This window comes from Crassostrea angulata, chromosome 1, assembly GCF_025612915.1.
Source record: "Crassostrea angulata isolate pt1a10 chromosome 1, ASM2561291v2, whole genome shotgun sequence".
Lineage (NCBI taxonomy): Eukaryota > Metazoa > Mollusca > Bivalvia > Ostreida > Ostreidae > Magallana > Magallana angulata.
In genome coordinates this window covers 48,408,453-48,432,076 of record NC_069111.1, presented here as the reverse complement: position 1 = coordinate 48,432,076, position 23,624 = coordinate 48,408,453, and the positions used below count along the sequence as shown (strand labels likewise).

Genomic DNA, 23,624 nt, shown 5'->3' with positions numbered 1-23,624 from the left:
GCTTAAGTATGTCTTATACCGTAACATAAAGCAAACTTAGCAATGTCTTAGCTAAGTCATGTTTATGTTAAAAAGTTTAAACGTATTTTTCATTTCTTTTGTCGAATTTGAATGTATTGGTAATAAAATCATATTTTTATAGATACACGTGCATGACATCTTTGATATTAGATGCCATCATGGGGGTAGTTAAGAAATAAACAACGTTATTTAGTGAACATGGCGTTATGAATAGCAATTGCTCTGTTGGCATATTCTATGATGCGCGCTAGCGCATCATGAAAAATATGCCAGCAGAGCAGTTGCTATTCATATCGCCATGTTCACTAAATAATCGTTGTTTATTACTTATATTTGCATTTTACCACTCGCAAATACCCTGTATTAGCCTAGACCTTGACATTTAGCTATTACATAAAAGTAAACATTCAGACTGTAATGTATCGTTTTAATTCACATAGATTTGTTAACAGAATCAATGATATGTTATAACAGTAATTCCTTTAAAATGTTTTCAGAAACATATTTTAATATTACATGTAAATACGTCAATTTTAATGGAGTTGGAGAAAAACACATGATGTATCGTATAGTGGTTTAAATCTATAACGTCATGGAAAAGTATATATCACGTTACACCTTAATGACGTCATAGTATACTGACAGAGCAATTGCGATTATAGAGAAATAATTGCAGCTCCTCCGTATGGGCTTACAGTGGGAAAGAACAATAGAAATGCAAATATATGTAAATGTACATACACAACATTCAAGGTGGCATGAGTATAATTATATACGTTTGTACCTAAAATTTTAAACAAAACTCAAAGCGATGGATCTCGGGCAATATATTCATGTTATTGTTGTTGCTTCTGTTTTGACGAATATTCACTATTTTAGACGTTCTCGAAGAATTGTCTGTGGGGTAATATCGCGAGGCCGTAAGAACTTGATATAATTATATAGTGGATTTCTTTTTATCTTTTGTTCTACATCTTACCTCACCAATAAGGCAATTCATATACTAGTATTATTTAAACAATATTTTATTATGTAAAAAAAAAAAATTATTACATGATAGGATTAGGCAGCAGGCAATTCTGGTATTCTGGGTATAATTTCTTCATTAAGTCGATATATTGAAATGAGGCAATCGTCGTCTTAAAAATCGCTGAGGGTGTTTTTGTCTCCTTTAGTTTCGCAAGTTTATATATGCAGTTACTTCTTGTAAACCGACCATTACGTGTTTACAACCTATTTAGCAGTCCACTTGCATACTGGAATTATGGAATATGTTACAGATCATTACGACCATTGTTAATATTTATATCAATCAAATCAAAAATTTTATATTGATTAGTATTATGATATTTATTCTGTGTAAATATCATAATGTGATTAATACTCTGTAATCATATGTTGAATTGAAATAATTAACAATAAGTCTTCTAAATGTGTGAAAACAATACCTAAGACATACTTAAGTCACCTCTACCGGCCGCCTAAGTTTTGGGTAAATTGTCCTAGCTAAGCACTCTTCTAGTTACGGACTTAAGTCTAAGAATGTACTTAAGTCCTACTTAAGCACTGTCTTAGACTTAAGTACCCTTTATGTTACGAGCCCCTGGCATTTTTGAGTTGGGTAATTCTTTGTCATTAAAATGGGGTAATGTTTTCACATAAATTTAGAGTTTAATTATTCACTTATGTACGATAGAATAAAAAACATTATTTATAATTTTCATAACCTCTACCTTTTTATATCTCATTGATTTTGGAGTGTAAAAATTATTTCTTTCCTTGTTCACGTACAAAGACCGCTTGTAAATCATTTACTTACATGTATAATGGGCAAGCAGAAAATGGATATAAAGCCATTATGTTTTGCTCCAAATTTTTATTTTATCTATTTCTTATACAAAACATATGAATTCATATTGGTTAGGATGATAAATAATAAAGGTAAATAATTCATTTCAAGCACTCTTTTATAAACATTCAAATACACATTTGACATGTATACATCAACACACAGCCTTTAATATAATATTATGCAACTTTCGCCAGCCATGGCACAAAACAGTCATCTTATTTTATTTGCTTTCTTTCATAAAAAAGTATAAATAGAAATCATAAATGTTGTAATGGTTTTATAAAATGATGATATATTAAAATGATTAAGAGGAATTTTAAATGTATATGCAAAAAGCTATGAAAAATTAAACAAAAAAAATGATTAATGCAACATTGGATTTCATATCACTAGCGCGATATATAATAGACGGAAATAATTATGATGTGACAAATTGGACCAAGAACACGGAACAACCCATTGTTAACTGAAAATGTTGTAACATGACGTCAGTAACAGGGTAAAATAACTGTGAAACAACACATTGGCTGTTTAATGGTGGTTCACTTATACACCCATTACATACAAAGAGGTGTTACACAGATGAATTACAAACCATAACAAGATATGAAACACATTTATACTTATTAAAAAAGACAAGTTATATAAAGTCATTGAAAGATGCACACACTGAGTACTTAATTAATACACGAATTACGTAATTCCAAAATTGCAGAATACAAATATTCAAAATAAAGATACCCCTACCCCAATCTTTTATAACACAATGAGTATATCTTGTACAATGGTATACCACATGGAATGTGTTACCACAAATGAGGGACTAGGATATATTAATAATATTATTCTTACAGAATTCATAACTTTATAGCCTATTGTAAGACAAGAACACTAATAAAAAGGGAGTGTGTGGTGTAAAAGAATAAAAAATGTTCTTAAAACATTGCAAAAGTCTGGCTAATCTTAAGACAATTGGCGACATTTTTTTGGCTCACAATATTAATCTAATACATGTACATGTATATTGTACAATCATAATTTATTGTTTATAGTTCACCTTTTCCTTAAACATGGGTAACATTTAATGTACCATAACAGTTCTACACAATTCTTTTACAAATTCAACAAATTTTCACAACAAACCTTAATACATCAAATATTATTTTAGAAGTAATAAATCTTTAACCTAATTATACATCAAAGAAGAATACTTGGAGTTTTGGTACCATATATGGAATACGGTATTGCGATAGTATTTATTTAACTCCTGATTACTAGTATTTCATATTTACGAGATTCTGGTCCTTTTACATTTGACAATCCTTAAACATATGAGTATAATTTCCATATAAGGAAGACAACAGTTGCGTAAAGAGCGCTGTGATGTAAGCGGCCGGATCCATCGGCCAATAGCTGCTGAGTAATGGTGCTGTCGATAGGAACACGTGACCCAGCTGTAGAAAAAAAAACAATTGAAGATAAATCTGATTGGTCAAGTGAAAAATGGTTAATCTTATGTATCTATCTGAATGTCTGTGACTATGTAATTCATGGTTTTGAAACTAAGTAAAGGGCAACATTACACGGCAGCGGGTTACATAGGCCATAAAACATTACATTTGTAGCTTTTACCATCTTATCTTTTAACCATTTTCTTACCTTATTAGAAATAGTTTACAAAGTGTCAAAAGTGTCAAAAGTTCTTTAAAACATGTCTCTGTACATTAATTTTTTTTTCAAAAATCACTTTTTAACTTGACAGTGTCGTAAAAATAACGTCTGTCTCTCAAACTCAAACTGTTCTTGAGATGCACCTGCATGGAAGTAAATTAAATGTCAGAAATCTAATGGGCTATTATCATAATTATAAATTGTCTTGGAATGATAAGTAAATCGTACCTAATGTGAAATAAAGGGTCGGAGATTTTCTGCCTATCCCCCCAAAGCTGTAGCCTGCTACCCTGACAGCATACACGTAATCCTTTTCGATCCCCGAGAGCGTGTACTCGGTCGGAAACTTCCCCACGTCAATAGGCTTGGCTTGTCGGAAATGTTCGTTAGCTTTCCAAACAAAGACCTGTAAAAATGGACAAAAGACTTACTTTGTAGCCTAAGCATATGCTCTTGTTCAAATCTGATTGTTGTTTGCATTATCTATGGCGTATTAGAATTACGGTTACAAAGGACAATAGTTATAATATCCAATACTCAGAAAGGTGTGTGAAAGAGTGACATTGTATTTCAGCATCTTTGTGTTCAAGTTTCAAAGCTTTGCAATATAAGGCTCATTATCTAGGACGCAATCGATAAGTACTGACCACGTAGCCTTTTAAAGAGTCCTCGGCTTGACCTGTGCTGACCCCTCGCCAGGACACTACTACAGATGACGCGTCCTTAGAGACGACCTTCACTTCCTGGGGGTAGAGGGCAGGGGCTAAAACGAACGAACATTGTACCATATTACCTCAAGAAATTGATTTTAAGTAGACAACACATAACTGAAACTGGATTATGATGCTGCAATTAGTTTTGGGTTTCACCGAAAGATAAAACTGAGAATATATTTCTTGCTTTTCTTAAACCATAGAGTACCTGGATTCATAGTTTCTGCTAAATTCTTTTCCCCTAGGGGCCCCAGTCCCGCGTCAGTGAACACCTGCACTTGAACGTAGTAGTAGGTGTCAGGGGACAGGCCGATGACCACCCCTGAGTTCCGCTGCCCGTGGAATCGGATTGCCTGTCTGTGCTTAAAGTCCTTGGTGTCGTCCTCGTCCTGTGTCCTCAGGTAATACAGCACCTACATCGAACACGTGTATCTGACGTCAGCTCACGCTGTACTCATAGGGCGTGCTTGATATGTCTACACCTTACAACCTGTGTACAATTTTCTCTAATCAAGTGCAAAAGTGTACACTTTAGGTGTACACCGTCTACACGGCATGTGGTTGAAATTACACTCTTATTTTCAATATGGCGGCAAAACAGTAAACTGAGAAATCTGCAGAATTTCTTTTGTCAGCACATGAAATATGCTCGAGTTGATAGCCTAAATGTAGCACATATTTCATGTGTAAATATGAAAGTGTTCAAAGCATAAGAAAAATAAATTCAAAAGCTTTGTATTTTTTTTCAACAGATACATTGAACATATATAGTGTATTATAAGAAGTACGAAAAGATAGTTTTATAGGCATTTATTTTTCAATGCCTATGATTGCACTAGCAAAAGTCAACAGATACATTGAACATATATAGTGTATTATAAGAAGTACGAAAAATAGTTTTATAGGCATTTATTTTTCAATGCCTATGAATGCACTAGCTCGTTAGTAACTTTGCCAGATTATACTTTTAATTTTTTTTGCTTCACAGTAAGTTTACTCTCTTGTTAAGCATTGTGTCTCTCCTAAAATACACTTATTAACAATTTTTTAATAGCCTATTTAAAAGAAACAAACACATACTGTTCTTTGCATGTTCCTAAATACTGGCAAGGGTAGCAATGGATTACAAAAATTATTTATTTTCAAAAGCTATTAAAAGAACTGTCTAAAAAACGGAACTCCTCGGCAGCTGTCACGACTTTGGCGTCCATATTGAAAATATACAATACACCAAATTCCCTTGATTATATGGTGTAAATCATCTCCACCAGGTGTACCACAGTGTAGACAAATCAAGCGAACCCATATTCACCATTTTATTAGTTACAATAACAATTTTATTATAGTGAACGTTTAACAAAAACAATCTACTATATAAACTAATCATATCTTGCTTCCATTAAAGATTATTCTTCAGAGAAATATTTTTGATAAAAAATTGTTTTTGTGAGAGATGGATACCTTTCATCGATATACATGTAAGATACAGTTAAACAAAAGTTTAGCTCAGCACCAGGGACGGTCAATTTTGCCTGTTCTATAAGTTATTTCTTTTTTTAAATTATTGTGTCTGCTGCTCAAACTTATGTCTGTGAGAAAAAAATGCCTTCAATTTTTCGAATTTCATACAAGCCAGGATGTCCCAGAATATCTGATAACATTTGAAATTCGTATGAATTAAATAATATTTGGTCAAAAATTGTAAATTGTGACTCAAATAAAGGATAAAATCTTTAAATTTTTTCCACAAAAAAAGTATGGGAGAAAACTTTTTTTTTAATTATGGTGTCACAAAGTTGCATCATATTCCATTGGTTGAACTGAATTTCAATAAAAAAAAAACTCGGAAAAGAGAGCAGGCATCTTCCGTTATAAACCTGTATTATATAACATGGACTCCAGATACAGTTGTACAAATAACGTAAAAAGAATACCCTCAGAAAAACCTACTCAACAAGCAACCGATTCTTTAAGTTGTGGAAAGAGTTGAGAGAATAAATGGGATCCGTACAGTGGCTGTGGTTAGGGATTTTAATCATCAGGTTGACGTCGTCATTGATCAAAAAGGACGTCATTAGTGCTCTCCCTTTGTTGATTTTGTTTACACACAACGCCCATTTGTCAAAAACTTATGAATGTTTGTGTAATTTTGGAATGAAAATTTACATCATATACATTAATGATAAAAATCATTTAATTTTTTCTTTGTTCAATAAATTGAATCAAAAGTTATTCAAAGAGTATATTGTATATGATATTCTGGGACACTCTGTACTAGTAGTATCTGTTTACTAAATATTCTAAAGTCAATGGAACAGAAAATCGTTTCACTGTAAGTGTCAATTCATTATAAGCGGTTTCGCTAAAAGCGTGTATTTACTGTACAAGAGACGGTTTGGACGGAGTGTGTTTACAATACTGAAGATATTCCTACCTGATACCCTCCCAGTTTGCCCTTGATTTCGTTCCGTGTGTCTGGCACGGGTTCCCAGTGCACTGTGAGCGCTGTGGAGTTGTAGCCCTCCCCCCAGATGTTGGTTGGGACTGCCACAGGCACTGAGGATCAAAAAATTGATTCATTAAAACGGGTTAAAATTCGGAAAGTTTAGTCGCTATTATTATAGGGTGAAACATGGTGAAATAAAAAAACCCAACAATCTTTATTTAAAACTTCGTTTATCCTAGCTTTAACCATATTTTCATTAAAAAATATTTAGACAGATATTGTAATATTTCTTGCTTTAGTTGGTTGATACAAGTATCTGAATATACGTACTGCCCATCGCTGAGTACACCACTACTATGGAAGAGTTATGGCTCCTTCCGTGAGGGTTTTTGGTCTGGATTTTAGTTTCGAACTCGGTCCAGAAAAAATCCTCTCCCACCTGAATCACGACCTCTTCCTGCTCCCAGTCCGTGATCACCTCCTGTTGGACGACAATCAGAAAATTGGTCAAACGGAATCTATAACCACGCCCACCCAGAGGTGGGATTGGACACCTTGTGATGATAACCAAATGAAAAATTTACATCATATTCAATGTTTAAAAAATCCTAATTGCTCTATATCTATATTCAACCTTTAAACAATTTTGAAATATCTTTATTTTACGTAAACAATGTAAAAATGAAAGAAGGCTTGCGATGGAACTCTGTGAGGAATATTAAAAGCACATATTGCAGATTTACATGAACTACAACGACATTTTTCATTGTTTGAATACTTGCCATGTTCCAGAGAGCGTCAGGGGCAGCCGAGACTTTCAGTTGTCTGTAGTATACGATGTAGCTGACGTCAGACTCTAATTGGACGCCATGGTATCTTTTTGGCAGTTTCTGTCACCAGGTACAATATATCAACATTAGAACACACACACACACACACACACACACACAAAATCATGTACTCGTCTTTCTATGTGCAAGTTAATGTTGCATGCTTTAAAGTTCTTAAAGTTTAAACATGATAAGATTCTGAATTAAAATTTCGACAGGAATATCCGAGAAGTGACCCAAGAAGAGTGAGCGATGAGCTATTTTTACCTTCCACGTTAGCATGAGTTGTCCCACCTCCACCCCCTCTGTCCTGCTGCTGAGGTTGGCGGGTGGGGCCGCAGGAGGGGCCTCCAGTGTGTTAACAGTACCTGGACAAACAATTTATCGCATGAATGTTTTGAAATAGACCCTTTGTTTTTTTCTTTCTAATACTGTAATTCATGAAAATAGATTCAGCACTTCTATCTTTTTTCATTATATAACTTTTTAAGACACGTTGTATAAAGCACACTTACCTGACGGGGTACACGGAGGACCCACTCCGAGTGCGTTCACGGCTTTTATCCGGAAGCTATAACCATTTCCAGGGTCAAGCCCGCGCACAGTAATTGTGCGCATGTCACGAGTGTTACCGGGTATAACTGTAGAGGGCGCAAAGACGGCTGTGTAAAAAAAAACCCCAAACAATTAGAGATATATGAATATGCAACGATTTATGGCAATGTATATAACGTGAACAAAAAGAAGTACAATACGCATGCGCCTACTTATCATAGATTACATATAAACATATGAAAAACATGTATTAACACTTACTGTGAGTTTCATTACTGAAATACCACTTTCCCTTCTCTGACTGAATTTCGAATTCAACAATTAAGTACTCGATTGTAGATCTATGACTCGCGCCCAGGAAGAAGAAGATATCGATGGAATTAGTTGTGGGTGTACCCGGATCTGCGTACAGCCCCGCAACCTCGCCCGGGGGACCTGGTGGTTAACGCAAAAAATATATATAATCTATAATTTCTTATTAATATCTCAATTCTTTTTACAAACAAAAAACTCTTCATCAATTCACGAAAGAAGACAATTATATCTTACAGCTACATTGAATCTAGAAAGATAACTGATGGCGACTCACCGTACACGATCAGCCTGCCTTGGGCCCTGGCCTCGTTCAGCGGTGTACGGGCAATACATTCGTACGTCCCCTCATGGTAAAACTGGGCCATCTTGATGTAAAGACCTTTTCCAGATGGCAAATTTGCCTTTGAAAAAAATTAAAGATTCGTGAATATAACAAACTTGTTTTATTCGTAGAAGTATTAGATGAAGATGTACATTATTTTTGAATTGTGTATATTATACCAGTTCGTAATGGCCGTTCCTCTGGAGGTCCAGGATCTTTCCGCTGAACGTCCACACGTAGACCAGATCCAGAGAGAGGTCGTAGGAGGCCGAGCAGTAGATCAGGGCTGTCTTGTTTTGGTACACCGGCGTCTCGGGGTTGGGGGCGCGCGTGATGGTCGTCGCAACTGGTCAAGTAAATAAACAACTATTGTAGTTTTTTTTTAATTCATATCTTCTTTTAAACCCATACACGCGTATTTGAAAAAAAAAATACTTAAAATATCAGGAGAAACGTCTTATATAACGAGTTCACAAACGTAGAAGTAATATATACATTGTATTACTCCACTAAAAAGAACACATGGTTTTTTGTTTGTTTGTTTGTTTGAATATTTAAATGGGATTTAGAAATGGTTACCTTTCACATTCAGTCTGCAGAAACTCCCATCGCTGCCGAGGACATTTTTAGCTCTACATTCATAGTACCCCTGGTCACCATAGTTAATTTGAGTAATTTTAAGAAAGTTGTTTGGCATGATTTGAACTCGTGAATCGCTATTGACTTGAGCGTTGTTTTTTAACCACGTGATTTCCGGTTTTGGTGCCCCTTCCGGTTCACAAGGAATGACGACCTCTCCGTTCAGAGCTGCGTCAATGCTTTCCGGTAATGGATATTTTGCAAACGTAGGTTTAAAGGCTAAAACAAAAAGGAATTTCAAAATGTTTAGTTTAGTATTGCAGCTAAGTTCACGTTAAGACCTACTATATAGTATGACCTTTCCCTGGAATTATCCATTTATTTTTCTTAAATTAAAAATAGATTTAGAAGAGAACAATATCTAACACTTGTACATTCGGGATTTAAGCAAAAAAAAAATAGTGTTCCTTACACAGAACTCGGATCTGGGCCGCGCTGAGGGAAGATCCGTGGACATTAGTTGCAGCACATTGGTACATGCCTTCGTGTTTTTGTTTGTTAGCATTTCTCAGCGTCAAAGTGTTTCTGTTGATCTGTCAATCAAACAAAATATTTCTCAATTCTGTGGAAGGACTCCACCATTGATTGGCTTATAAGAGACTTGGTCACTAAATCACGTGACGTACCGTTATACCACTGTCGGCGGTAGGCTGAAGAAGGACCCCGTTCTTGTACCATGAGTAGACAGGCGTTGGCTTGCCGTAGGCTAGACACCGCCACGTGACATCCGCCCCCTCGTCCAAATGTTTGTGATCCAGGGGAAGCAGGAAGTAGGGTTTTGCTGCAGATAGGTAATATACCTCATTAAACGTGTTAATTTTCATCATTCTGATCAACAATCCTATTTACGGACTATTCGAAATTTTATTTCAAGTAAAACTGAAATGGTCCATGGTTTCATGCAACAAAGATGCAGAATCATTAGAAAAAAAAAACTAAACAGAAACAAAACCAACATTTTACTTTAAACCAAAGTCAGTGCAATGTCTTCCAACAAACTTGCGATCTTTCTTTTGCCGACACAATGCTTTGCGCGCACCTGTTTTACAGGCATGTAAGATAAGTGGTACAATAGTTTTGACGTACATTCTATGGCCAGCACGACCTCCTTGGAGGCCACGGAGCTCTTCCTCTTGGCGGTACACTCGTACGTCCCCTCCTCCTCGTACTGAATGTTGTCTATCTCCACCACCCGGTTAAAGTCGCTGTACTTGGTCCGGTCCGGCATCCTACCCCCCACTTTCCTCCAGGAGAACCCCCAGGTCTGGGCGTAGTTGGTCGCCCTGGGGAGAAGACATAAGGATTCGGTTTCATTTTTGTTAAGTTAAACAGGAAAATGCTTGAAAAAATATGTCTGCGTTGAGCAAAAAAAAAAAATAATGTGGATTTGTTGAATAGAAACTCACGAGCCATAGGCGAAACATTCCATTCTGATTTTTTGTCCACGCAGCGGGGGATTTGGAAAGACTTCAATGAAATCGGTGTGGATTACGGGTCCCCACTCTGTTTTTGAAGCTACAGAAGAAGAAATTGGTTTAGCAAAAGATGATTCATTTGTATTAGAATACCTTTGATTCTAACAAATGGTTAAAACAAATCAATATTTTAGCAGTAATAATTCGAAATATGCTGATTGTGAAGTATCGGGTAACCTTGGTAGATGATTTCCAGAGGGATCCTTTTACTGATTCTACTCGGTGCCTGGGCAGAACCAATTGCATTCTGGTCGTCATAGACATTAAGCGTCACCTAGCAACACAAAATACTCGACATGAAAAAACTTAAACAAATTTAAGACCCATTGTCATTATCTTTGTCCTCTTTGCTATAACAAAAACTGAACAAATCTCAAACCCAATGCTTGTCCTCTTTTCTATAACAATGAGCCCACCTCGCAGTAGTAGTCCGCCACATCGTCCTCTGTGGCCTCGGTGAAGTACAGGCGGCCATTGTTGGAGATGAAGATGTGGGGATTGTTGTATGTGTAAATCGGATCCCGTTTGAAGCTGCCCACACTCTGCTTCCTCCAGTTGTATGTCGCCGCTGCAACATTCAAATTCAACACAGAAATTAACCCAAGTACAAGTAAAATGTTCTAATACTAAAATACCGTTTTAAAGTAAGTCCATATTTCAATTTAGTATCAAATGCTACCAGTAACCATGGGAACTAACGGAGCTTTTACTGAAGAAGCATTGCAATACTACGTGTACCAGCTTATGTGTCTGTCAACATTTTTTGGTAAATATTAGATAAACACACTGTTCTCCATTATTTCCAGTACTAGAAATCTGCTATAAGTATGAGGTTTAAAACTTTATATTTATAAGAATGTAAAGTGATGTAGATGAAAACACCTTGATATGACTTAAAAATAAAGAAAGATAACCTTTGTTTAGTCAAGCGTAACTTAATTTTCGTTCGATAACGTAAACAACAATTCAAGTAATAAAAAACTTCCCCACTTTAAATGAAATTTGTTGATAACGAAGTGGAGCTTTGTAGCTGGAAGACAGACATTTTATAGTTCTACTTAATAGATGTAGTACCGATAAAATTCCTTTTTAGTTGTACTTTTCACTGCGAATACAAACATACAAACATAATATGGAGATTCTTTTTTCCCTTTTTGTTTGTTTGTTTGTTAATGATGTTTTTTTGTTTTTTGCCTCTTATTGTTAGATTTTTAAAGTTGGTTTTTTTTTGGGGGGGGGGGAATAAGAAGGGGAAGGGGGACAACGACAGACTTTTGCAAACATGATGCTAACGGAGGTGTAAAATGTTAATGGAAATCAGAATGAATGATCCTTTGATGACTAGATATGTTAAAGGTTAAGCTATTTCCTTTTGCTTCACGTTTGTATTACGTAATTGAGGTGGTTCACATCCTTGTAAAGAGTTTAGTCTTACCTGGCTTGTAGTTTATCTGGGAACATTCCACAACCGCGCCTTCATAGGCCCGGGATCGCACCGGTGCATTCTCCACGTTGGAAAATTCACCAAGATCTTTTAAAAAAAACCCAGAAACAAACTCATTTTAAATATCATTCATAGCTGATCAAGATTTTGGTTGGGAAGGGCGGGGTGGATATATATGTAATATAAAAGAAATTACATGTATTAATGAATTTCGGGGAAAAGACTTATATTTACAAATGGATAAATGCATGAAAACTTGTGTACAATTTTTCAAGCTAATCAGTCCTGACTTGTAATAGTTGAGTATACAGACACGATTCAATGATACATGTACTTGCTCTTTGTTTATTTGTTTTCAACAAACTATTCTCAGATAATTGATAACAAATACATTAACATGTGAAAACAGACTATGGCCTCCTGATTACTCAGGTGTGAAAATCAAAATGTTGGCCAGGTGGGAATTTAAAATTTCAGAATGTTGGCTAAGTGGGAATAAACCCACTGGTTGGGGGAGGGGGTTGAAGTCGCTGAAGGGGGGGGAGCATCGCACTTACATCCGAAGTCGATAGATACAGGGTGGCTGATGATGACTCCGAACTGGTTCTCAGCCATACACTGGTACTCGCCCTCGTCCTTCTCTACCGGGTTCTGAACGGACAACTTTCCGTTAGTGATCGTGAAACGGGGATCCGTCAGGGGGGTGATCTAAAAATGCGGAGAAAAGCTCGTTTAGCGGATGAAGAAAAGTAATCTGATTGAGTTGTTGTAGAAGAGATGATTTGAAATGAGATTCTAGATGATTACAGTTTGTTTAGTATAATGATTACATCATTACATGATACACATTTAGATAATGAAATATCATTATAAGTAGAATGACTGTTAAATATATTGTGTTCATATAAAATATAGTCCAGCTGTGAATTTCTCAAGAGAAGTTCCATTGAGCTATGTGCCAATGGTTACTGCTGAACTACTGGAAAAAATCCGTAAAAACGCTCCTTTTAACTTGGTGCAAACCACTTCCCTAAAAGCTAGCACGCCATCATCAAAGTTTTCTTGATTTTTAAATGAAATAAGTATTTAGAGAGGGAGTTTTGTTTTCATGTTGTCTTCAGTTTTCCTAAATTTTCAATTACCTGTTTTAATTTGAAAGTGCGTGCTAGCTTTTGAACTAATTTTCTGTTTAATCATTTCTCTGTTTTCTTTCCTCTGATCTATGACTGTTAGATAATATGTACATGTAGTTAGTAAATGGTTATGGACGATACATGTAATGCTATCAACATAAATAGCTGTTCCTATGCGGTCAGTTAGCTGAGGGTCAATCTCCACCCCCTTCTATAATGCTATCTGTGGGGAGTAATGTGTTTGATATCTCACCTGTTCCTTGTCAGCCTGTCAAACAGGATGCAATGTAACACATGAATCAATGAAAATCGAGCTATTTATGAATTAATGTACAAAAATGGTTAACCTTAAACTTTTGCTTTCCAACCCATCCCATGGAACCATCAGACAATAAATGCATGGCAGGTTTTTTTTGAATTGTGATTTTTTTTTATCTATTATGGTTTTTTTTTTTAAATCATAGAATCAAAATCCGTGGATTTGCTTTTAACTGTTCATACACCTATATTTGTTAACTCTCTGAACCGATGCACAGACAATTTTATGGATAACTTTTAAAAAATTACAATCTGGACAAGAAAACCTGCAAAAACCCGTCAAAAAGCGTTTGTTGTCTTATGAAAATTTCCTGCAGTCTATCATTTATAATGACAGATCAGCTGACACCATCCAATTAGTAATGGTGCAAAACCAGAAATGTGACGCAAGTAATTTCAATTTTGGCATATTTCAAGCCAGAACTTTTTCCAGACTGGTTTGAGCATTCGATTTAACGAGTTATTCAAATAAAAATTTAAAAAATGTATACACTTTACGTGCAAATACTGTTTGTAGCCGTTGCTATTAAAATAGAGTGTCAGATTGTTAATTTCAGAAATGTATTTTTTAAATACGTCTGAAACGTAAAAAGTGGTCTCATATTTTTTTTTTTAGATAAATCTGTTTTAAAGCATATATCTCATTAATTTATGAATTCTTGAAAACTGAGATAGCAGGTGTTTTGTTCTATGCTTAAGAATGCTAGGTGGTAAACAAATTACTAATTCAGATGTACTTTAAATTAGATATAATTTGGTTAGCTATAAACTACATGTACTATTCATAAAAAAAAATCCATATATTTTAGCATTAAAATTTGATCATTTTCTACGTCGAAACAAAAATCTTCTTCTATAAAGGAGATCAATACAGTCTTAAGAATGGCCAAGACCGCCCGGCCCCCTTAAACAACATTATTATAACCAGTGATTGGATGTTCCCACTGACCAGTGTCTGGTTGCTCTTTGGACCTCGGAACCACTTGTATGACGCAGGCGGGTTCGCGGACGCGCGGCACTCCACGAAAAGTGACGTCGTTTTGGAGATCATTGTGACGTCAGTGGGATCGACGGTGAAGGTGGGGCCATACAACAGGTCTTTTTTATCTGTTGATGTCGACCCATAACCTACAAAGTACAAACAATAAGATAAATGGGCTATCTTTTGCCATCATTCTTCTGTTGAGTCACTTTTTCAAGTACTATAATTATATATCATTGCATTTTCAAAATCATTTTTCTTCTATTGAATACCGATATGTTTTAAAATCAAATTTCTAGAAAGTTTTGATTCTAATTGATCGATGACCACTCTTTGTTTGTATGGACTTGTTTGGGAGTTTAAAAAAGGGTTCCCAAACAGCAACTTACTAAAGTCCCGTTTTTGTGTCAGAATGGTATAGGCGTCTTGTTGGCTGATTTCACAGATGTAGGACAAACTGTTGTTTGGCGATACATGACGCCATCCATAGTCCACACCTTCGAAAACGAAATAAAGCTTTATGAATCAAGTCTGTGGAGCTTGTTTTCAAACTCGTTAAACAAGTATTTAAACCTTTCTTTGAAACAAACTAGATTGACAAGAAATTGCACATTCTGGAAAGCAACTGAATGTTCTAAATTGTATATGTGATCTCTATCTTTAGACAAAATAAAGGCTTTATAAAGAAATACCATAATGATTGCTATATGAGCATGATATTTTAACCGTACATAGAATCGGACCCCTTCTTCAGAAGAACTAGTTGTGGTGATTGACCAATCAAATGAAGTGTTACAAGAACCTACCATTGAATGAGTAGGCGATCACATTGCCGGTGACTGACCAATCATATGACGTGTTAAAAGAACCTACCATTGAAGGAGTAGGCGATCACATTGCCGGTGATTGACCAATCAAATGACTTGTTACAAGAACATACCATTGAAGGAGTAGGCGATGATATTCCCCGGTTGCTGCTGACCGTTGGTGTTCCAGAAGCTGAGATCAAACCTGAGATTGGTACCGTCCCCGTCCCACCGGTAGTAACTGGGGTTGGAGGGGTCCCTTCTTCCACTGGTGTACCAGACACGCCTAGAGAGACCAACAAGAGACAGTATTGTGACGTCACAGACAGTCATCGATGGGTTGAAACATTACACGATCGAAATTTTTTTTAATCGGTAATGCACCAAAGCATATTTTTTTCAAATACCGTTTTAGTATAATTTTTCAAATCTTGCCCTACTAGCTAATAATAGCGTTGTTCATGACAATTAAATCTGGTTGTCTTTTTTTTTTCGAAAATTGCAAAAAGGCCAGTACATGTATTATAGGGTGGGGGTTCCGACAACAACTCGGTTTTGAGAGAGATTCTATATTTGATTGTCAATTCACGAAAATACAAATTATTGGTAGAACAAAGCCTATGCAGGGACGTCTAACATTCATTATATATGATGTTATCAGATTTTTGCAGATTTCAAGACTATATGTGCGTGAATTGATGATAGAATATCATATAATCCATTTCCCATGCCTCCAAAACTTTACAGGTGCCTGGTAAGGCAAATTGAACACTTTATACATATATATGAATTTTACAGGTACGAATTAAACAAAGATTTTCTCAAACAAGATGATATGCATTATGAATAATTAACTAGTAATGCCAAACGGCACATGCATGATCGGTGCAAAAACGTTAAAATTAATACTTTTCAAACTACAAACTGGGAGTTTCGTGAAATTCTGAAATACGTTTGTCATCAAAGTCAGGAACACAAGTAATAAGTTCTTTATATTTTTGCAAAATTGAATATTTTCTAATACGATATATATAGCACATATACAAAACAAGTTCGGCCTCAGAAATAAATAATTCCTTGGACGTATCCCATAAAAACATCATGAAATGCAATATTTCTTTTCGTCTCTTTAGATCTAAAGTTATATTTTATTTCTTGTCACCATCGTCGATAAAAATTCAAACTGTGTATTATCGACTTTTCTGCAAGTACAACTGTCCATCGTTTTTTAATTGGGATGAAAGGGGGGGGGGCATTTCAAATTTAGGTTTCTCTAAAGTACAAAGGTTTTAAGAAGCTCATTTGTAGTTTTAAGCATGAAATAACACACGTATGACCTTTCATCGTGCACGATTTGCATAATAAATAATCATGTTAAACATTCAAAATAAATACATTTTCATTTTGACATATTTCTTTCAGCCCTTAATGCAGCTCCATTACGCTGGTTTTTTTTAGAATAACTGTAGAAGAACTAATAACTAATCCGCTTTGGAATATAACATTTTACAATAGATAGTAAACACAACAATATATGTACTGTAGCCTAGTGTTTCGTTTTATGGTGGTAGATGGTGGGATTAGTTCAGTGGCGGTTTGTTTTGGTGGTGCTAGTATTGATGATGTGGTTTGATGTTTGTGTTGTATCATTATATAGGTCGGGTTGGTGTTGGTGTTTATATTAGCTAGTATTGATGATGTTTGTGTTGTATCATTATAAAGGTCGGGTTGGTTTTGGTGGTGTTCATATTAGCGTGTTAAATGTTTGATGTGGATCATTATTGTAGCGGTGTTTATGGTTTTTGGTGGTGTTGCTGTGATGGTGGTGCACGGTGTGTGGGTATAGGATGTGGTGGTAGGCAGTGGTGTGTGGGTATAGGATGTGGTGGTAGGCAGAGGTATGTGGGTATAGGATGTGGTGGTAGGCAGTGGTGTGTGGATATAGGATGAGGTGGTAGGCAGTGGTGTGTGGGTATAGGATGTGGTGGTAGGCAGAGGTATGTGGGTCTAGGATGTGGTGGTAGGCAGTGGTGTGTGGATATAGGATGTGGTGGTAGGCAGTGGTGTGTGGATATAGGATGTGGTGGTAGGCAGTGGTGTGTGCGTTTTTACCTGACTGTATCCTGGTTGGTCAGCCATTCGTTGATAAAGTTGTGTTCCTGAGCGTCGCTGATGGCTAACACATAGGCGCTGTTGGCCTCCTCCTGTACAAGAACAAACAGGTGTCAATTCAACTCGTGTTGTATCAGATACTAAGTATAGAGTATACAAGAACACATGTTAAGTATATTAAAAACTTTTATTGAACGATATTTATATCGGCCTATTTCAACAAAGTTTTAAAGATTCTATTTAATTAGAAGGAGTAAATATATATTCTTGTATAAAGTTACAAATTCATGAAAAATTTAAAAGCCCATTTAAAAAGTCGATACGAATTTTGCAGATTGATTTCATAGATATCTGACACCGAGATATAAATACTGCCACTGATGTTATGATACTGACCACACACATAGCGTTGGCGGCCTCATACCGAGCCGTGGGTACCGCCTTAAATTTGTAGCATCTCTGGCCCGCGTTGTATGCCACCCAATCATCAGGGCATTCTGCAACATTGAAGTTACATTTATAGTGCAACCATCACATATTTTTTATTTACTGATTTAAAAACTGATGGCCCTTACTTTTAAATATCAAAAGTAGTATTTCTTAAAATGCCTATATTTAAAATAAAATATAAAAAAAAAATTACAAAAACTATACCAATTACAGCAAAAAGAATTTAAAAGCTGATTGCATAAAATTCTAAATTTCATTTTTATCTTATTCTAAAACAAAAATAAGTTTGAGTGTTTGTATATAGAACTGATTTTCTTACCATAGAACTGCGACTTAACCGTCCAAACACATAACGTTAATACAGATAGCAGCAACCTATGCATTGTGCATCTCTATTGTGTTTCTGGTAAATCTGCAACGAAATATAGATATCCATCAACTCCATTCCATGAGGTTTGATCTCACTGGTTTAGTTTGGTTTCATGACAAAATTTCGATTTTTTCAAAAAAAAAAAGTTAGAATCAGATAAAAAAGGGTTTCTATGACGCACTCTTTCTCAATTTACATCGCTCTTGATGGCACGGTGGTAAGGGACATATTGCAATTTCGTCACTGGGGCTAAAGGGTGATGCAGCTCTTATTTACAGTAATTACTTATATCTTAAAGACATTTAATCATGAGCGTTTTTCGAATGTCGCCGTATGTTAATCATTTTACTCAAGGTATGAATGTTACAAACTAGCGTAAGCATAAATGACTGCCATTTTGAAATATCAACAGATGTGTTAAACGATATTGATATGCATGCATTTTATACATGACTTGTATCTCTACCAACCCCCAACCCCCTTCTAATCCTAGAAAACTGGGTCGGCATACATCCTATCATCCCTTCTTTCATTAAAGTTACAGGTACCTAAGGATTAAAGCAACTATCAAAAGCCTTAAATCAGCCCTCCCCCTCCCCAATCCCGACTCGTGTTGCTAATCCATAAATAATCCATTTTAACTAAAGGCACTTTGCTATGGAATTAGATACATTCAATGTGTTTGATTACACGTTTATTTCATAGTAACACTTTTTGTGGGCATCTTTGTGTTGTGTTTTGTTTTTTATCCTAAATACTGAGTTCACATTATGCAACATCACACATGGTAATTGCCAGTGCATTCTGACTGAAATGTGACTCCGCATAACCTGAACGCAATAAGCCTGGCCCTCTCCCTCTCTGCATTACAGGTCTACACCGCGATAAGCGGTGTTCTATCGAAGGCTTTTGTTTCTACTTCTGTAACACTAATTTTGTAAAATGTTCAACAAGGAATTTATGTAATTTGGACGTCAAACGGTTTGCCAGTGACGCGAGGTTTAAAAAAAAAACCTAAACCGGAAGTTGGTTGTTTGCCATGATGGATATGGCGTTTATAAAAACACATCTCTATTTTTTCTTCTTACTCACTCCTATTCCATATAATCCACTCTTAATTTGAAAAAAAAGAGCAAAAGATGTTAATGTGTTTTTTAAAGTAATCCTGGATGAGGTTTACATATCTTGTTTCATAAAAAATTGTTTCAGTTGAATTCAAACACGATATACATGTAATTTAGAAATGGAAAAAAAAAGACCACTGTGATTTTTTTTCTCCACATAACCATCAATTTAAGCCTACAATTCTTTAATCTAAACTTGATTTAACCTTAAAAACAAATCGGCTGGAAGGTACATGTATTGTCAATTCGTTGTCAAACACTCTCTAGATTAAGGCGAGTCAACTTTTAATTGGACGCAGTACCCATACCCAAATAAAGCGGAATCAAATTAGGATTTTTATAATCTTGACCCTTACTTCCAACTTTTGTTCCCGTTTTGACCAAGGTTTTGTGATTTTGTGAACTTACCTGTTCAGGTGTGTTGCGGAACTTGATGTTTACATCCGTTCAAAATAAATCAATACAATTTCGTATATACATTTGGCCATCTTGAAAATTTCCCGATGATTCATTCAGTCGATGTAAACCTACACTACCCCCAGTGTTAGTAAGACAATAAAATTAGGCAAGATCATGAGCCATCCGACCCTGCCTCAACAGATTAAAGATAATTCAAATGACCCCTTAAAATGGAAAAAAAAATGTACGTACCTGTCTTAAAATACACAATATCCAGATATAACTATATAGTTTGATATTATGTGTGATTTCCCTCTTTACTGTAGCGGGTTCACATTTGAGTGCTTTTGAGCTTTTTAAATCTTGAATGCATACCTGGCTTTGTATTGGTCATGGTTCGATGACCCCGGGTAAAACTCTATTGATTTGCGTTAATTTGACGCGCGGATTTAACAGTTTTCAGTGTGTCACCGGGTGGTTCATTGAGAGAAAGAACGTTCTAATTGAGGCTGTTAATTAGTTGAATAAACAATGTTACATAAGCAAAGCTTTGTATTATTCACTCAGTTTTAATTCCGCGTCTTTGATTTCACTGTCATATCATGTCAATGGACAAGACTTTTGTCCTTCAAAACGTTGAAGGTTATAGGTAAGGACACTATTCGAGTCCCATATACAATGTATAGATAAGTCAGTGAAAGATAAGATACGACTGCTTCCTACTTTCATTTAGTAGTAATGCGTCTATGCACATATTAAATTAATGACATAACTTTTAAAGTAAATATTTCAATATCCTACAAAATGAAGCACCGAATCGTCGCTCTATCGTCGAACCGCACTGCAGTGGAACTACTGTAACCCACTTTCCAAAAAAGAAAAAAAGCGAAAAAAAATTGGGAAATGACTGCACCCAAAACCTGTCCTCATTCTTCTACCCCGGTCTGTTGAAATGTTTTAACACGCTAAGATGTTTACTATAGATACATGTACTATAAAAGCTAGATCGTTCAAATCTTGCTTCAGAAATACTTTGAATTGGTCAGTTCAATAAAAAAAAATCAAGATTGTTAGATTATCATGGAAGAACGATCAACATTTTTAAAATGCACATATAGAATATTGACACTTTGTTGGACAGTGTTAAAAATGATAGGGTAAATTAACTTATCGATCAAAATTGTAATACACAATGCACTCTTCTCCCCTATTCCACCGATTTTGAAGATTCTCATTTTTTGTCAAGAATATTTGGGTTAAATCCTCTCCTATTAAAATCGATGCTACATTCTTGATTTTGGTCTGAAACCAAAGCAAACCATCAGGCACTTTAAATGTTGGTGAATATTATTCTAGTAATTCATGAGGTACAATGGAAGTAGAATACAACTATAGAACAATATATGCTTGCATCCTCCCCCATGCTTCATGCCTGTGACATATTTATAATACTAGCTCATAATACATGTGATATCAAAACATGTACGATTAAAATTGTCCTATACATGTGTTATTTTAACTTTACAAGATTTCTTTCCCTTGCATAATGCAATATCTACAGTTATTCGAAAAGTAAATTATAATCAGGTAAAATATTAACGACTTTACACCTGAACATGTATTAGTCGAGTTTAAAAAATAGAATCACGGATAATTTTGAATATAATAGGAACGGGGATAATATTTTCAGTCCATATTAGATAAAACAATAAATTTATATCTAAATATTGCAGAAGAAAAAAATATATACCTTTTATTCTTTTTCCTAATGTATTATGTAATCCTCAATGAAAACAAACAATTGAAATTTAAAGCAAAATATTATGATAGAGGTTTTAAAACTTTTACGTGTAATTTATTTGACGTTATAATCAACTGTTTTGTTTACTTGTATAAAATCCGTTTCTTTTGAAGTCCCTATTATGCAATTGTTGTTCACGAGATAAACATATGCAGTTACAAGTAACAATGACAGATCAATTAAATAATTTAATCATCCAGGTAGGGCATGCATAAGCACGTAAATACCTTCAGTAGACAATGCAAAGTCACGCGCATTTTGCATCGCATTTTTAAAAAAATGTACTGATAAATAAGAGTACCTCCACACTTTTCATTGTTAAAGCCACCCAGACGTACACTTAGAATTTTTTTTTAACAATAAAGTATACATGAGCTAATACTAATCTGCTGTCATAGATAATGTAAGAAAGAAGGCTCATATTTTGGTGTGTTTTTAATTCCTCACAGAAATTCAGGGGGGATATATTGTGGGATATAGCAGCTATACTTACATGTTAATAGACAGCACGTGAAATGTTAGTATTACATAAATTGTTTTTTTTTTAAATACTATATGCTACCAATAAAAAGAACTCTCTTATTTGTTCTATTAATAAAACGAATTGTGTTCTATTTTTGATCTAAAATAGAAAAAAATAAAAATATAATGCGTTGATAAACATTATTACTAACGCTGCACGTGCATTTGTAATTATGTGTGGGAAGAAACATCTTTCTAGATTACAAATAGTTGCACTTTGCGGGGTTTTTTTTCATGACAGTGTAAAATAGTTCTTAAATATCGCATTTGAGCCCCTGATGTCACACTTTGTATAATCAGATAAGCAGCGTATGCTGAACGCTTTTCGGTAATTTATGAAATGAATATGAAAGGTCAGACAAAGGTTATAACTGAGGGCCCTTTATTATTTATACACTCGTGGTTCTAAACAGGTTCAAACCGGTCTAAGGTATGCACTTTTGTTGTCTGTCAGTAATGAATTTACATTAATCTACTTATTCACGATAATTACTGCACAGTGATAGAACTCCATCATAATATCTCTTGTGCATTGAGTAAAATTAATTCCAATGCAAAATCTGACGTACAATTGTTATTTGTATGACTAAGAAGTGCAGAGAAGAGAAATAACTTGCGATAATAAGTGTTGGTTTTAAAAATAGCAAATTACTGTTAATTTTTTTCTAATAGTCCAAACATATATTCAACATTCAAGCAATAACACCAATGAACTTTATTCCCATAGGGTGTAGAGAAAATATTATAGTTTACAATGTCTACATACTATATAATATATTAATACATTGTTACACGCATGAAAAAGTGAAAATTTACTCCAGCTAGTTTTTGTTGTTTCAACTAATTGATTTAGCACATTTCTAATATCATAATACATTGAATTACTGAGAAATGCGTACAGTGTATATTTGCTCAAAATAATAAATTAGATTTTTTTAAATTACAAAATAGATTGATTTTCTTTTGAAATGTTTTGGAATCCTAAACGTGTACCAGTTTAACATGTATATGTTCTACATACATATAGGTAATTTATCAGGACAAAAACTTTAATACATGTTACAATAATCAAACTTATTTTAAATCTAAAGACACTGAATGGTCAACAAACTATCCATCAGTCACTCAATAAAGTTTTAAGTATGATATTTTGCCATAAATTATTTATAAGTAAAGTTAAAAAATTCAATTATTTCAAATTTGAAATTTGAAAAGTTTCGCATTTCTTTTTATGGCCATCACCACTAAATCCTCTTAGTCTTGCCAAAACTAGGAAAGACAACGCATATTTCATGAGCGCTACTTGAAAGATAAATGAAGAGTT

General features: G+C 35.0%; 1 protein-coding gene across 4 annotated transcripts; it reads right to left on the bottom strand.

The window, feature by feature from the left end:
- Window positions 1–1,877: 1,877 nt before the first annotated feature.
- LOC128187007 (contactin-like) lies at window positions 1,878–20,372 on the bottom strand. 4 transcript variants are annotated; one of them, XM_052857022.1, is made up of 29 exons: window positions 20,230–20,372; window positions 18,404–18,496; window positions 18,031–18,131; window positions 17,635–17,726; window positions 15,657–15,808; window positions 15,106–15,213; window positions 14,684–14,862; window positions 13,670–13,684; window positions 12,841–12,991; window positions 12,275–12,370; window positions 11,256–11,407; window positions 11,017–11,113; window positions 10,771–10,879; window positions 10,451–10,647; window positions 9,991–10,145; window positions 9,777–9,897; window positions 9,305–9,583; window positions 8,905–9,071; window positions 8,678–8,804; window positions 8,350–8,523; window positions 8,049–8,195; window positions 7,801–7,901; window positions 7,486–7,593; window positions 7,034–7,184; window positions 6,692–6,813; window positions 4,466–4,670; window positions 4,192–4,307; window positions 3,773–3,950; window positions 1,878–3,327 (listed from the first exon to the last, which is right to left on the bottom strand). In XM_052857022.1, the coding sequence occupies exons 2-29, from the start codon at window positions 18,465–18,467 to the stop codon at window positions 3,197–3,199; spliced, it is 3,795 nt and encodes a 1,264-aa protein (XP_052712982.1). In that variant the 5' UTR covers window positions 18,468–18,496; window positions 20,230–20,372; the 3' UTR covers window positions 1,878–3,196. The 4 variants fall into 4 exon arrangements, with proteins under 4 accessions (XP_052712982.1, XP_052712991.1, XP_052713000.1 ...); XM_052857031.1 differs by lacking the exon at window positions 20,230–20,372 and adding an exon at window positions 19,987–20,140; XM_052857040.1 differs by lacking the exon at window positions 13,670–13,684.
- Between the last annotated feature and the right edge of the window lie 3,252 nt (window positions 20,373–23,624).

Coding starts and splice junctions, on each gene's coding strand:
- LOC128187007 (XM_052857022.1), bottom strand. CDS start 18,467: ATGCATAGGTTGCTGCTATCTGTATTAACGTTATGTGTTTGGACGGTT. Junction 11,114..11,255: donor TGGCGGACTACTACTGCGAG/GTGGGCTCATTG, acceptor TTGTGTTGCTAG/GTGACGCTTAATGTCTATGA. Junction 4,671..6,691: donor GCAAACTGGGAGGGTATCAG/GTAGGAATATCT, acceptor TGTTCGATGTAG/GTGCTGTATTACCTGAGGAC.